At 35.0% G+C, this 15,508-nt stretch overlaps 1 protein-coding gene across 1 annotated transcript; it reads right to left on the bottom strand.

Annotated features, from left to right (window-relative positions):
• Positions 1 to 3,335: 3,335 nt before the first annotated feature.
• LOC112097843 lies at positions 3,336 to 4,052 on the bottom strand. The gene has a single exon (XM_024183435.1). The coding sequence runs from the start codon at positions 4,050 to 4,052 to the stop codon at positions 3,336 to 3,338; it is 717 nt and encodes a 238-aa protein (XP_024039203.1).
• Positions 4,053 to 15,508: the final 11,456 nt, after the last annotated feature.

The following is a 15,508-nucleotide window of genomic DNA, read 5'->3' as shown; positions in this document are numbered from 1 at the left end:
CACGTATCCCGTGCAGAATTTTCTCTGTCGTTGTTCCAGGATTGCTACAGCAATAGTTGCTACAACAATATCTACAGCAATTGCACTGTTCCAGATTTGTTTCAACTTTTTTGTAGCAATGTTCTTTCCTTATTTTTACAAGCCTATTGTTGAGTGTTAGAAAATACATATTTATAAAGGAGAAAACCGTCATTTTACATTTCAAGTCTTACTAACAACCCTTACTTTTATGTATTTAACCTTCTTGTGATTTAATTACATATGTTTTATTTTAATTAAGTATTTTATGTATTTTAGGGGCATTATAGTCATTTCACAATAAAGGAGAGATCAGACGGCAAAACGGACATCACTTTTGAACTCAGGACGGTCGAAAACCTTAGGAGGAGCATAAAAGGAAAAATGGCACTATTCATATGTACGGTACTATTCACGTGTACGGTACTATCTACGTTACTGTTCACAATACTGTTCACATAGATGGATCGAGGACGTGGCATTGACCGATGATGTGGCATTGACTGATGAGGTGTCACGATCCTGTTGGGCTAAAATTCTTATGTACTGTTGATGGTGACGTGGCAGCATATCAGTGGATGAAAAATCTCGCGTACGGTACATGCATCACACAGGATTATTTTCAACCAAACCGCGTTACTGTTCATCCGAGTCAAACCGCGTTACTGTTCATCCGCGTGATCAAACCGCGTACTGTTGACTGATGACGTGGCGCAATCCTGAGCGTCCAAACTGTTTTTAATTCGATGGCCATGATTTACTCCATGTATCTATAAAAAGGGGGCCTCCCCCCTAATTTGATATCTCTGAATCCATTTTTGGGATCCATTTTCTGTAATTCCTTCTCTATCTTGTATTTTCTTCGTATTTTAATAAATTCCCATTTTTCCCCCAGTTCAATTATGAGTGGCTAATTTTCTTTCAAGCTTGGGTTGAAGGTGAAGTCTCAATATGTGTCATGGGCTTAATTTGATAAATTTATTTTCTCTTCCCCTCTAATTTTTGTTGATGTTTTGACTTCTCATCGACAAATAATAATAGTCTTGTCTAGATACCGCCTTGGTTACACCGGCTCTCTAGTACAAGGTTATTATTATTTGGCACGATAAGCCCTTAGCACCATATTGATTAGAGCGTGGTTTATGAGGTGTGGATTCCCCCCTCATGATTTAATTGGCATTAATAAGGATTATTTAGCCCATGATGCATGTTGATACGGATCCAGATACCCAAGTACGTCATTTTAATAGAATTCTCTTCAATTTATTCTCGCCATTTCAGTTCCAATTTTAGAATTTATTCTCGCCATTTTAATTTAAGTTTTAGCATATTCCAAATCATTTCCACCACAAATCCAATCACCCATTTACAAAATTAATTCTACACACCATTAAAATTCACCTCCTCGTGGGATCGACACTCGTCACCATTAGTCTATACTACAATAGATTCGTGCGCTTGCGAGTACATTAAAATTTGCACAACACCTATTGCATAGTATTCCTTCCATGAATTATAAGCTTCTGGAAACCTACAATTATGCACACAATTTGAGCACAAATTACTTTAAATCGAGCAAAACTTATTAAGATTGACTAAAATGATTATTTATGCAAAATGTAACAAAAATGCAATAGAAACACATAATTTACTCTCTAAGTAGTATTGATTTAAGTCTAAAAGTGCCATGATAACTCTCATTTCATAGAGTTATCACACCACCAAACTTAAACCATTACTTGTCCTCAAGTAATGACAATAACACTAACATTTCAATCACACAATCATGCAACAAATAACTTAGCTCTGTCATCAAATTTGTAAGGATTATTTAACCCTCAGATCACACTCTTAATCACGCAAAATAGCCATAGCAATTTAGTTCTAGACATAGGCTTCATTCTGTCCAGAGTGTGTGTGTGCCACTTTGATCAAATTCCAAAGGTGCTACATCATTACACAGACATATAATTCAGAGATAAAACACAAATATATTCACATATGGGGGAGTAGAATTCACAAATAGACTCAAACTGTGCTACAATAATACTTTTTTTTTAAACCCTTCAATGCAACATTGAGCTTTCATGTGAATGTCTGTCACTTGTAATGACAAGACCCAATTACTCATTCAAAGTACATGTTAGAGTTACTACAACAACGCATTTAGGATGTTATATCTAGGTCATACCTTTGGACGCCTTTGACTCAAGGCTGAACATGGGGCTCATGAACAGACCAGGTTACTCAGTATCCTAGGTAGCATACCTCTTTATCACCATTTGTTTACTTTTCTTCTTCTTCTTTTTTCTTTTTTTTCTTTTTTTTAATTGCTGCAGCATTGCTCGTAGCTCGTGTTGCCTTTGGACTCAAGTTTGCATATGGGGTGCATACTCAACCCTGGTTACTCAGCAACTTAAACCATTGGAGCAAAATTTATTTTATAACAGGCACAGTCCAACAAAAATTTTCCCCTAAACTTGAGATATTTTCTACTCAGACTTTTGGTTTTCTTGGCTCTGCTGCAGCATTCTCATAAAACTCAACCAAAGTCTAAGTGTCGGGACAGAAGTTCAACCTCCATCTATAACTATCTCTACTTGCTTCCTCATAAATACTGAATAACACTCAATTTATCTTCATTAGGTTTTCAAATCCATACATAAATATTAGATAACAGAGCTTCACACAACATAAGCATAAACACATGCACTCAGAAACACAACCCCTCCAAACTTGAGTGGTGTTGTGTCCTCACAAGCACACAAAACAAAACCACATAAACCAGACATGCATACACTAAAGAAAAGGGCATGCATAATGAATTAGAAAATTAAAATTAAATGAAAGAAAATTTTTGCGGAAAGAAGTAAAATAAACTAGCGGGTAGGGCTACTCCCCTGTTGCTGGAAGCACTGCTGCAGCATAGGCTGTAAAGGGTCACTTCTTATTTGATCCACTTCTCAAACGCTCCTTATCATAAAATCTGATCAATCCATTTGCTGCTACAAAAGCAAGAAATGCCTCGGTTGTTTGAGAATCTTCTGTTAAATGTCATGTTGTAAGTGATGCTGCAGCAATTCCTTCCTGTTTTTTTTTCGCATTTTTTTGTTTTTGTTTTGTTTTGTTTTTTTACCTGCTGCAATTTAACACAAAGACATAAAAAGTTAGATGCACACTTAAAATAAAAAAAAGAAAAATTAAATAATTTAAAAGCTAAATTTAATGCCTTAAAAACTTAAAAAAACTTCCCTTATTGGGTTGCCTCCCAATTAGCGCTTGATTTTAGGTCCTTCAGCCTGACCTTTCTTGTTTCCTCAACCTGGATCTTTCAAGAACCGATCCCTCTTTAGGCTGTTCACCTCAGCTCCCAGATAGTGCTGCACTCTCGGTCCGTTAACTTTGAATTCTTGTTGGTCTGGAGTGAGTTCCCTTTGTTGGATTTGCTCGTCAATTCTGAAGGGTTGCTTCTCCCCTGACCATGCTATGTTAGCTGGTCCATGATCTTCATCATCAAGTTCTTCAAATGTTACAGCATTGATTTCTTCCTTACTGCAGCAACTGTGTAATCTCTCTGCTACAACAAAGTCCACAACACTGATAAAATTACAATCTTCAATCTCATCGGGACTCTTCATGGCATCCAGCACATTGAATGTAACTTGTTGGTCATTCACCCTCATGATTAATTCTCCTTTTTGAACATCAATTAGAGTCTTTCCCGTGGCTAAGAAAGGTCTTCCTAGAATGATTGGCACTTGTTTGTCTACCTCAAAGTCTAGCACAATGAAATCCACCGAAAAAATAAATTTATCCACCTTCACCAACACATCTTCAATCTTTCCTTCTGGATATGCATGAGATCTGTCAGCAAGTTGTAAAGACACTGTTGTTGGTCCATATTCACCAACTCCCAATTGCTTAAACACTGATAAAGGCATGAGATTGATGCTAGCCCCCAAATCACAAAGTGCTTTGCCACTATATTTAGTGCCTATGGAGCATGGGATTGTGAAGCTTCCTGGATCTTTCATCTTCTGTGGTATCTTACTCTAAAGCATTCAGCTGCTCTCTTGTGTTAAAGCAAATGTTTTAAACTCTCCAAGTCTTCTTTTCTTTGGCAAAATATCCTTAAAAAATTTTGCATAGTTTGGCATTTGCTCTAGAACTTCCACAAAAGGGATATTGATATGCAGCTGTTTCAGCACTCCCAAGATTTTGCTGAACTGTTTGTCTTGTTGTTGCTTCTGAAATCTTTGCGGGAAGGGTGGTGGGTGTCTAAACTGCTGTGCTGCAGCAGATTGTGCAGACTGCTTCTCTTTTGCTCTACTCAGGTCTGTTGCTGTTGGTGTTGTAACTTCCTCACCACCAGGCTGGATCATAACTTTCTGCAGATGCTGTAGCAGAATTATATTGATTTTCATTCTAAAAAGTGGAAGACTATGACTCATTCTCTACTTGATTGTCTTCTTGGCCTTGGTTGGACTCAATTCTTCTTTTTGGTACACCAACGGAATTATGAATATCTTTTCTAGATCTCAAGTTAATCATTTTGCAGTACTCTTTCCCTTCTCTTCTTGGGTCCTCTGTGTTACTGGGTAAACTACCTTGAGGTCTGTTGTTTACTGCTGTAGCAAGCTGTCCAATTTGGTTTTCCAAGTTTCTCAAAGATGCAGCATGACTTTGGACAACCGTTTCATTCTTCACAATATAATCCTTAATCAAAGCTTCAAGGGAGCTAAGTTGATCATTGTTGATGCTTCTTTGATCTTGATTTTGCTGATAAAATCCAGGTAGTTAAGCATGTATGTTTTGTCCACTAGGTGCTGCAGTAAGCTGATTCTGATTACTCCATGAAAAGTTCGGGTGCTGTCTCCATCCAAGGTTGTAAGTGTTTGATTATGGATTGTCCTGGTTCTGTCTATTGAAGCTACCCACATAATTGATTGAAGTTGGATTCCCAGGACAATTGTCGAATAAATGCCCTTTTCCACAATAAACGCAAGACATATCAGAAATTTGGTTAACAATTGCTGGAGCAGTAGTCATAGCCTTTACCATACTTGTTAATGAAGTTACTTGGGCTGACAATGCTGTCTAGGTATCTACGTTATGAACTCATGCTACAGCTTGTCTAGTTGATAGCCACTGATAATTATTGTTGGCTATCATCTCCAAAATTTCATAAGCCTCATTGTAAGACTTAGATAACAAGGCCCCATTTGCTGAAGCGTCCACCATCAATCTAGTGCTTGGGTTAAGACCATTATAAAAAGTTTCCAATTGGATGCAGTAAGGAATACCATGATGAGGACATTTTCTGAGTAACTCCTTAAATCTCAACTTTGCATTCTTGGTTGGCGGGAAGTATTTCATCAAAAATTTGTCAGCCAAATCATTTCATGTAGTGATAGAATCTGGTGGTAGAGAATTCAACCATGCTCTTGCTCGATCTCTCAAAGAAAACGGGAAAAGTCTAAGTCTCAATGCTTCTTGCGATACTCCAGCAATCTTGAAAGCATCACTCACTTCTAAAAATAACTTAAGGTGTAGATGAGGATCTTCGGATGGCAAACCATTAAATTGCCCCACTGTTTGAAGCATTTGAAACATCACGGGTTTGAGTTCAAAATTGTCAGCTTGAACGTCGGGTCCAACTATTCCTGGATGTATGGCTTGAGGAGTCAACACTGCGTAGTCTCGAATGGCTCTATCTCTATCATTCGCCATGTGAATAATGTTGTTGTTCCCTGGTTGCCTTTGAACACATTGTCCATTCAGACCTTCATGTACATTTATTGGTTGTATCCCCTCTCTACGGTTCAAGTTTCTCAAATCTTGCAAATCATCCATTGCTACAGCAGCTTGTAATTCCCGATGCTCTCTTTTCAATCTCCTCGTAGTTCTTTCAATTTTTGGATCAAACTGGAAGTCAACAGATTTATATTTACGCATGCAAGGGTTGCTAGATCACCTATGTCAACAAAATAAACAAATTAATATAAAATAAAAAAAAATTAGCACCGTTAAAACTAATTTCACAAATCACAATGAACAATCAATCCCCGGCAACAGCGCCAAAAATTTGTTGGTGTATAAATACTAATGCTATTGGTGTCAATGTGTAAGTGTACACAACAAGTAATAAAGTGATGAGTATACAAGATCGTCTCCACATGGATTAATGTTATCAGATTTGCTACAGCCATCTTAACAGTGCTGATTTTGTGTTAAAATTAAGATGAACAATTGATGAAACTAATTTACTAATTAAAATAAAAACACAATAAATAAAATACAACAAAGTAAATTATCACGTCAAACTCAAGGATAAAAACAATGAGAATATAGAGTAGTTGAGTGAATAAACTCTCTTAATGGTTTTGACTATTTTCTAATGGTTGGCTCGGTTGCTGCAGTATTTGCTACAACACTGGGCAGAATTCTTATGTATCCTCAGCCGTCGCATGTTGGATATCTTTTATGCAACCTAACAGTGATCAGTTACTATGCCAACATAAGATATAGCATTACACGCTTAGGCTCTATTTACCCTACAAGGTGAATCTTTATGTCTAGTTCATCACTAATCTTAAATCAAGCATGGCCCTTTTGGGACTCAAGTAAAACTCAATCCGGGAAACTCAATTTAAGATCAAGTATTGTTCTGATACGTTCCACTAAGATAGGCCCTTTTGCGGCTCTCTCCTAACTTGTATCATTAAATGAGTGATCAACCGAAATAATGAATAAAAGAAAATACTATCAAAACAAACTGCTACAGCAAAAATGCAGCAACACATATATTCAGTCAATAAACCATCAAGATTGTTTATCACTCAACCACAAATAAATTTAGTTCATGGTTTGTAAAAGAAAAATAAAGAGCAAAGTTTCAGCTATAAAACACATCCCCATAAATAAATAGAAAACAAGAAAACAAGAGAAAAATAAGAAGGATTGAGCTCCCAATTGATTTATGCAAATTCTCCTCTTGTGCAGCCCTTAATCCCTCTCTTGAATCTTGTTTTCTTTTGTTTCTTTGTGTTTTTCTCCTTGGGTGACGGCCCCCCCTTTTCCTTATGATGTGTGCTTCTTTTATAGTTGAAAATTAGGGTAAACGGAAGCCTAGGTCGCGCATAAGTCAGATTAGGAGGCTGCAGATCGTAATTCTGCAAGTATCCCGCGTGGAATTTTCTCTGTCGTTGTTCCAGGATTACTACAGCAATGGTTGCTACAGCAATATGTATAGCAACTGCACTGTTCCAGATTTGTTTCAACTCTTTTGTAGCCGTGTTCTTTCCTTATTTTTGCAAGCCTATTGCATAGTATTCCTTCTATGAATTATAAGCTTCTGGAAACCTACAATTATGCACACAATTTGAGCAAAAATTACTTTAAATCGAGTAAAACTTATTAAGATTGATTAAAATGATTATTTATGCAAAATGTAACAAAAATGCAATAGAAACACATAATTTACTCTCTAAGTAGTATTGATTTAAGTCTAATAGTGCCATGATAACTCTCATTTCATAGAGTTATCAACCACTACAAGAAAACATGTAATAGATGACGGGAAATAACTGTCATTTGTAAATTTATTATTAAATTTTGGTAGAAATTTTTTTATGACAAATGTTATGATGGGTATTTCCCCGTCATAAAGTTATTTTTTAAAAAAAATTATATGATGATTATAATTTATTTGTGAATTCTTGATTACAAATTTAATTAATTAATAAAAATGAATGTCGTCAAAAAAACTAAAAGCAATTAATATTAATTAACCTCCATTCAATCCAACAAATTAATTTTGAAAACAAATACATCTAGTATTCAATATCATCACCGCCAATACATAATAAAACATCCCAAATAAAAAAGAAAAAAATTCCAAAATATAAAACAATACTTAAATCTCAATTAAACTCCAAGAAAAGCAATTCAAATTCCAGCCACCAAGCCAAGTTACCCAACAAAACTTTCAAAAATTAATGAAAATATTCCAATAGCAAGACTTCTAGCAAGACTCCAACAAAACTTCCAGCACCAATACCATCTTCTAATAACACTCTAATGCCAGTATCAAACAAGGTAAAAGTCACAGATGAAACTTGTATGAGCAAAATCGTCCACATTAATAAAGAGTAGTTGCCTCTGTAAAAGAACTGCATTACGGTATGTCAGCTTAGTAATAATGGTAGAAGTAATTCCAGCATCTATTTTCTATCCAGCAGGGCCAAATCCTCATCCTTAAGGGCTAAGATATCGAATGAGATAATAAATAAGTAAAAGGTAAATACGAGGGATGCTAAAACAAAAGTAAACCTAAAACTACAGGGATAAAGAACCTATTTTCCAACTATTAAGAGTAGTATAAGATGTAACTGCAATTGATGCTGCAGGCATTATTTGTCTTTTAGATTGCACATGTGATGATCATGCTTCATCTCTTTCCTTTTTAGTCTAGTAATTACACAACAAACAACATCATGTTGAGGACAAATCAATAGGCTAAGGTCAGCGAGCTGCTCAAGTAATGATTTAATTACAATTTGTACTATGGTCAAAGAGAAGAAGACATAAAATGTAAATGTGTATTTCTTTAGAGGAAGAAAAAATGAAATTTGCTAAGGCTCAATGCATATTTTCTAGATAAATACATTTTATAGAGATAACAACAAGCCTATAAACTAATTATCTATAAAATCAAATTATTTAGTAGCAACCTCATATTTCCATTAACTTTAGCTAGCACAATACAGTTTGTATACATACTGGATATTCACTGACTCATCGAAAGCAACATGAGAAAGTTGGACACGAGGATCATCCGCAAGTGATCTGTTAAGGTCCAATATTGCTTGCCTGCTATTGCCTCTAAAATGGTCCGGAACCTGCTCTTTAGGCATTGCAATTGTTCCCTCCCAGAGTGTGTTGTCATAGACAGCTATACCGCCCACTTTCAACAACTTCATCAACCTCTCATGGTAGTTACAATAGTTGTCCTTGTCGACATCCACAATGCATAGTCAAAACTGACTTCATTTTCACTCTGCAGCAGATTCCGGAAAGGATATTTGTTAAAAAACAAAAGTCAATTGAATTGAAGAGTAATTGAGGGAACAAAGGTACACATTTCAGAGTATTAAATCTTTACATCTTTTAGTAGTTGATCAAGAACTGAAAGTGCCTCGGACTCAATGAAGTGAATCTTGTGATTAACTTCAGCCTTTTTATTTTCAGTCATAAATAACTTGGTAGGCAAGTGCATGATATGATAATAAGATGTTAACACAATTTAACCAAAGCCATAACATATTGCTGGATCACTGAATTAATAAATTCAATTCTACAACATCACATATGATGATGGACTATTTACCACCATCCTCTGGAATTGTGAGTGCAGTAAGAAGAAGAGAATATCCAGTGAAAACTCCAATTTCAATAGTTTTCTTTAATTTCAACCTCATATTTCCATTAATTTTTTATCCTTTTATTTTCTTTTTTAGAATGAAACACAAAATTGAAAACAGAGATGAATATATAGCTACACTAATGAAATCAAAATTATTGATTCAAAACTAAAACATAATAAAAAGGAAATAAAAAAGTGAAGAAATGTTACCTAGGCTTAAAACTCTAGCTCCTGTTCCAGCCACCACACAATAGCCATTGCCGCCACTGTTTTTAATCTTTTATGTCAATCTCCACCACCATCAGAACCATAAAGACTCGCCCATCAAATCCCAACCATAAATACCACCGATTTGCTACAAGAATCACCAAACACGACTACCAAACAGCGACGAAACCTCCATCATCGTTCACTATCTTCCAGCGCGATTCACCAGCCACCACATATTACTCATCACAAAAATCAACACCGGCTCTTTCGTAATTTTCTATCAAATGCTCATGAATCGAAGAGAACCTCTAGCAGGATGTCAACTTGTGGCCTATGGGTGGGATTCGAAGGTCGACTCTTTTACTTGGGTTAATTGGTTGTGAATGTAGGACTTTTGTTTGATCGTGAGTGAGGAGGGTTTGAGCTTCTAGGGTTTCAATTTCTTAGGTTGAGAGAGGGAGTGATGAATGTGTTGAGTGAGGATTTTTAACTTAGAATATTTTGTAGTATTTTTTTTAAACTCACTGTTTCAATTCCTTCATTTAATTTTTTACATCATTTAGATTATTAATAAAATTATAACACACTATTTTCTTTTTCTTTTAATAAAATATCACACTAAAATTTTAGTCAAATACGGTCAAATTAATATTTCTATCCTAATTTCTTGATAGAACAAATTTCAATCAGAATTCTATCATAAATTCTTGATAGACAATAATTCTATCACAAAACAATCATCAATTCATGACAAACCAAAATTCTATCATGATTCAGTCATACTATAATGATAAAAGTCAAATCCGTCATAAATTGTCTGTCATCTATTGCTAGTTTTCTTGTAGTGAACCATGTTAAAATAAAAAGATCCTCAAGAGAATGACAAGACCAATAGAACTTTGCAACATGTGGAGTTTAAAAAGAATAAAGTTGATCCAGCGGGTGTCGACGAGACAAATAGGGATTCTCCATTGACTGAAGATGAAGAAGAGGTTATAACCCAGAAACCTTCACAACAACAGGATTCAATTGCATATAAAAGGTCATGAAGAGAGATTCGTAAGCTTGCTCGTTTTGTGGATATGGTGGCCTATGCATTTCCAATTGTAGATAATGATGCTCCTTCCACTTATAGAGAAGTAATAAGTAGCCCTGAAAGTATACAGTAGAAGCTAGCAATGGAACTTAGGAGTTGGTTACGCTGCCCAAGGAAATGAAGGCAATTGGGTGCAAATGAGTATATGCAAAGAAGGAAGTATTTTCTTACAAAAATGAAATTCAATACAAGGCTAGATTAGTAGTGAAGGTTTATGCTTAGAAGGTTGGAATATACTACAATGGGGTATTTTCTCCGGTTGTGAAACATTCATCTATTCAAATTTTGCTAGCCATGGTTTTGCAATTTGATCTTGAACTAGTTCCACTTGATGTAAAAACTAAAATTTTACATGGTAATTTGGAAGAAGAAATCTACATGACTCAGCCAAATGGATTCAAAGTTGCTAGAAAATAAAATTGGGTTTGTGAATTGATAAAGTCGTTTTATGGATTGAAACAATCTCCGAGGCAGTGGTATAAGCAACTTGATCGGTTTATGAAAGGGTAAAGGTACACAGGAAATAACTTTGATTATTGTGTGTAGTTTCGCAAGCTACAAGAGGCATCATTCATATATTTCCTCTTGTATGTTGATGATATGCTAATAGCATCGAAGAGCAAAGATGTGATTGAGAAGTTGAAGACTCAACTCAATCAAGAATTTGAGATGAAAGATCTGAGTGAAGCTAAGAAGATTCTTGGCATGGAGATATGCAGAGATAAAGCTCGTGGCAAAGTCAGCTTGTCTCAGAAGCAATACTTGAAGAAGATACTACAACAATTTGGCATGACTAAGTAGATAAAACCTGTGAGTATTACGTTGGCTTCTCATTTCAAACTTTTTGCACAACTATCTCCTTCGACAAATGCGGAACGAGAATACATGTTACAAGTTCCATACTCAAATGCAATGGGTAGCTTGATGTATGCAATGGTGTGTACAAGGCCTAACATTTCACATGCAGTTGGTATGGTGAGCTGGAATGTGCATAATCCTGGTAAAAGACATTGGCAAGCTGTGAAATGTATTCTACGATACAATCAGAAGACCATAGATGTTGGTTTACTATTTGAGTAAGATGCTACACTTGGTCAAGGTGTAATTGGGTACGTTGATTTTGATTATGCTGGTGATTTGGACAAATAACAGTCAACTATCAGATATATATTTACTTTTGCTAGAGGGTCAATCAATTAGAAGTATACATTATAGTCTATAATTGCATTGTCGCCCACAGAGGTCGAGTACATGGCAATTACAGAGGTTGTTATAAGGGTTATTTGGTTACAAGACTTACTTGGAAACTTGGGATTAGTACAGGAGCACATTAATGTGCATTGTGACAATCAAAGTACTATTCATTTAACAAAGAACCAAGTTTATCTTGCATGTACAAGATATAATGACGTACGATTTCACTTTGTACATGAAATTATTGATGAAGGAAAGATTCTTTTACAAAAAATCAAGATTATAGAGAATCTCGCGAATATGTTGGCCAAGGTGGTGTTGACAATCATGTTTTAGCATTATCTAAATTTGATTAATATCCTGCAAGTTTAAAAGAATGGGGAAGGCAGAGATTGGAGGATGATTTGATGTACTGGGAGTTTAGTATTCGGCTTAGATTTGGATAAAGTTTTGCTGATATGGAGAATTGTTGAAAAGTAAGCATTGAAGCCAACCTTTTATTGAGCATATGCATATGGCTGGCAACTATTTGACTGCAATTGCATGTGCTAGCATGTAATTTCTTACTCTTCACAAAGTCAGCATCGAAGCCATTAAAATTGAAAAATGGCCAAGATTTTTTTGCATGCATTCATATTGTAAGCTTTGGCCATAAATAGAGAAGCAGAATGCATTTGTAACCCATCCAAAATTTGTGAGATCTAAGTTCATTCCAAGTGAGGTTTAGAAAAAGGATTTCCTTAGGTGCGAAAGGGATCCATTTAGGTGTATTGGGTATTGGGTTTTGAGAGTTTTTGCTCGTGGACATAGGCATTACACCGAACCACGTAAATTATTGTGTCCTATTTTCTTTGCATTTATTTATCATCATATTTATATTTCTTCAGAAGTCGCAGTCACCAGAATATTGGTAATTGCTTAACCCGTGCATCCACAACAGCTCTAACTGAGGTTTTTCGATGGACGCTTAAATATTATATCTTAAACAGGTGTGGCCTACATTATATTACTAACTAATTTCACTGTATTAATGCAAAATCCTTTTGGGGAGGGGCGGGGGACCACACATAAGGCACCAACCACTACAAGAAAAAAGACCTATTATGACAGTCCTCTGTGTGACAATTTTTTGTTTTGAGAGCTACAACGATAGATCGATGATAGAATTTTTTTGTCATGCATTTATGACATATTTATGATATAAATTTCATCTATCAAGCACCTATGATAGACTAGTGATAAATTATTTGACTATCAAGAAGTAATGACAAGTTTGTGATATAATTTTGGTTCAAACATTAATTTTATTTTGAGTTTATTTTGCAGGGTTGATTGAAAACTTTAAAATGAATGAAAAAGATAAATAAAGAATAAACGATACCATTTGAATTAAAAGTTTCTCTTTAAACAAGAAACGACACTGTTTAGATTACTAAATAAAAACGAAACCCTCTTTAGTTATCACTCATCGTATTTTGTTTTCTCAGTGAGTATTGGCACTCTTACTCTCATCAATCTTATCAATCTCTCGCTTAGTCACTCTCATCAATCTTATGCTCACAAAGCCCTCTTCGCCCAAAATCCTTCCATAGGCACTGAACCGTCACCGACATTCTCTTGTATTTCACCGTTGATTTAGGCCCTCACCGAGAACTACACGGAGTACCTATCAAAAGCATGTGCCGCCACTATTGAATTTCAATACCCTAACTGAGAACCTTTACTCACCCACTGCAGCAATCATTTGAATAATACAAGTAAATAATGTTTCTAGTGTTGTGTTCCATTTCAATTTTAATGTTATTGTCAAACTCGAACCCTAGATATGTAAAACTTGAGAAACCTAGATGTGTTCTTGTCAAATTCAAACCCTAGACACCTAAATCTTGAACACCCTAGATGTGTTCTAATCAAATTTGAACCCTATACATGTAAAATTTGAAAATCCTAGGTGTGCTCTTGTTAAATTTGGATCTACTTGATTGGTATTTTATGTTTATTTATTTTTGAAATTTTAAATATTTATTTGATTTTTTTTGGAATTCAATTATTATTGTTTTATCGTTAAATTTGATTTAGGCTATAAAGATCCTTGCCAATTTAATCGTGGTGGGTGTTGGGATATTGGCCAGGCTTGTTTATCATTGGGGCTTTTCTAATAAGTAATCCTTTTTATGGATGTGTGGAACTATATATAGATCATACAAGCTTGTAAGCTAGTGATACAACATGGTGGAATTTGGGGATCAGTTAGGACACTTGCTCATGGGTATGGAATAGTGATAGCATTGCTTCTATTCACCCCTGTTGCATTCTTGGCGCGGTTCCCATTTGTTTTAGAATTTCAAACAAGAATGTTGTTCAACTAAGCATTTAGTGCATAAAGGTTTACAGATTTCTCGTATTCTTGGAGGACAGAGGAAGGAGAAGGACATATCCTCCAAAACTAAGGAGTAAATGCGTGTTGCTGTGAGTATTCTTTTTCTTTTTTCAGAATTACAATTTAATTTAAAGAAAAAAAGTAAGGAATAAATGCATGCATACATAGATATATCCATCAGCCCGATCAATCAATCTTGTAATTTGTGTGTGTGTGCATATATATATATAATGATCACATGCATGCACAAGTATTTATTTATAATTAAAATTTCATAAACAATAGTTCTAGTACTCCTACCTACCTTGTAAAAGTAGATACATATAGTTAAAATGACTTCATCTTGTGTTGATAAATAAATAAGCTAGTTATCTTGAAATTATTAGAAAAACATGAATTGAGGAATTAAATCTTATGCACATGTTGTATTTCTTTGAAGTTTCTAATTAATCTCTTATTATTACTAATTATCATTCCTATTATCTAGTTAAGAAACTTGATTGGAGAAAAGTTTAATTATTTGTAATGCTATTGGTGCATGCTTGAGGTCGAGGATAGCCTGATCATTTCTCTTTAATTTGTGCAGATGATTAAAATAAAAAATATTAATGGATGAATGTATGATGAGTAGCTTTATATAGTGTGCATATATATGTATATATAATAATATCCTCGTTGGAGGAAGAGATATGATCACACACTCACTGGCCATTTTCTTGCGTGTTGTACCATCTTGGATGACAAATCATTTAAAACTGATTTTGGTCTTAACATCATCCAACATTTATCAATCTCCCTTGATTGGAAATGTGGAAATGTTGTGCTGAATCAGAAAGTGGATCCTATTGTTTACTGGGACCCTTACCTTCGAATGACGTCACTGGCATTTTCTTCAAAGCAGGTACTATCTGCATTCCGTTACTCTTGGATTTAATCTCCAATATCTTGTATTAGGTAAGTACTATCTGAATTTGTTTGATTGCTTGAGGTATGTGATGTAGAATAGGAATTTATACTAGGATATGTTTCCTAATTAATTAAGGACTTTTAATTTCCTTTCCATTTTAGAATTTTGTTTCCTTTTCAATTTAGAATTTTGTTTCCTTTTCAATTTAGAATTTTGTTTTCCCTTAGTGATTTAGGATAATTACTGCTATTATAAATAACTTCCTCTTGTAGCCTTTGA

Source organism: Citrus clementina, unplaced genomic scaffold (assembly GCF_000493195.1).
Source record: "Citrus clementina cultivar Clemenules unplaced genomic scaffold, Citrus_clementina_v1.0 scaffold_5, whole genome shotgun sequence".
NCBI lineage: Eukaryota > Viridiplantae > Streptophyta > Magnoliopsida > Sapindales > Rutaceae > Citrus > Citrus x clementina.
This window is presented reverse-complemented; position numbering and strand designations above follow the sequence as displayed.

Bases quoted from the DNA above. Each gene is read 5' to 3' on its own strand.
- LOC112097843 (XM_024183435.1), bottom strand. From the start codon at position 4,052: ATGAAAGATCCAGGAAGCTTCACAATCCCATGCTCCATAGGCACTAAA.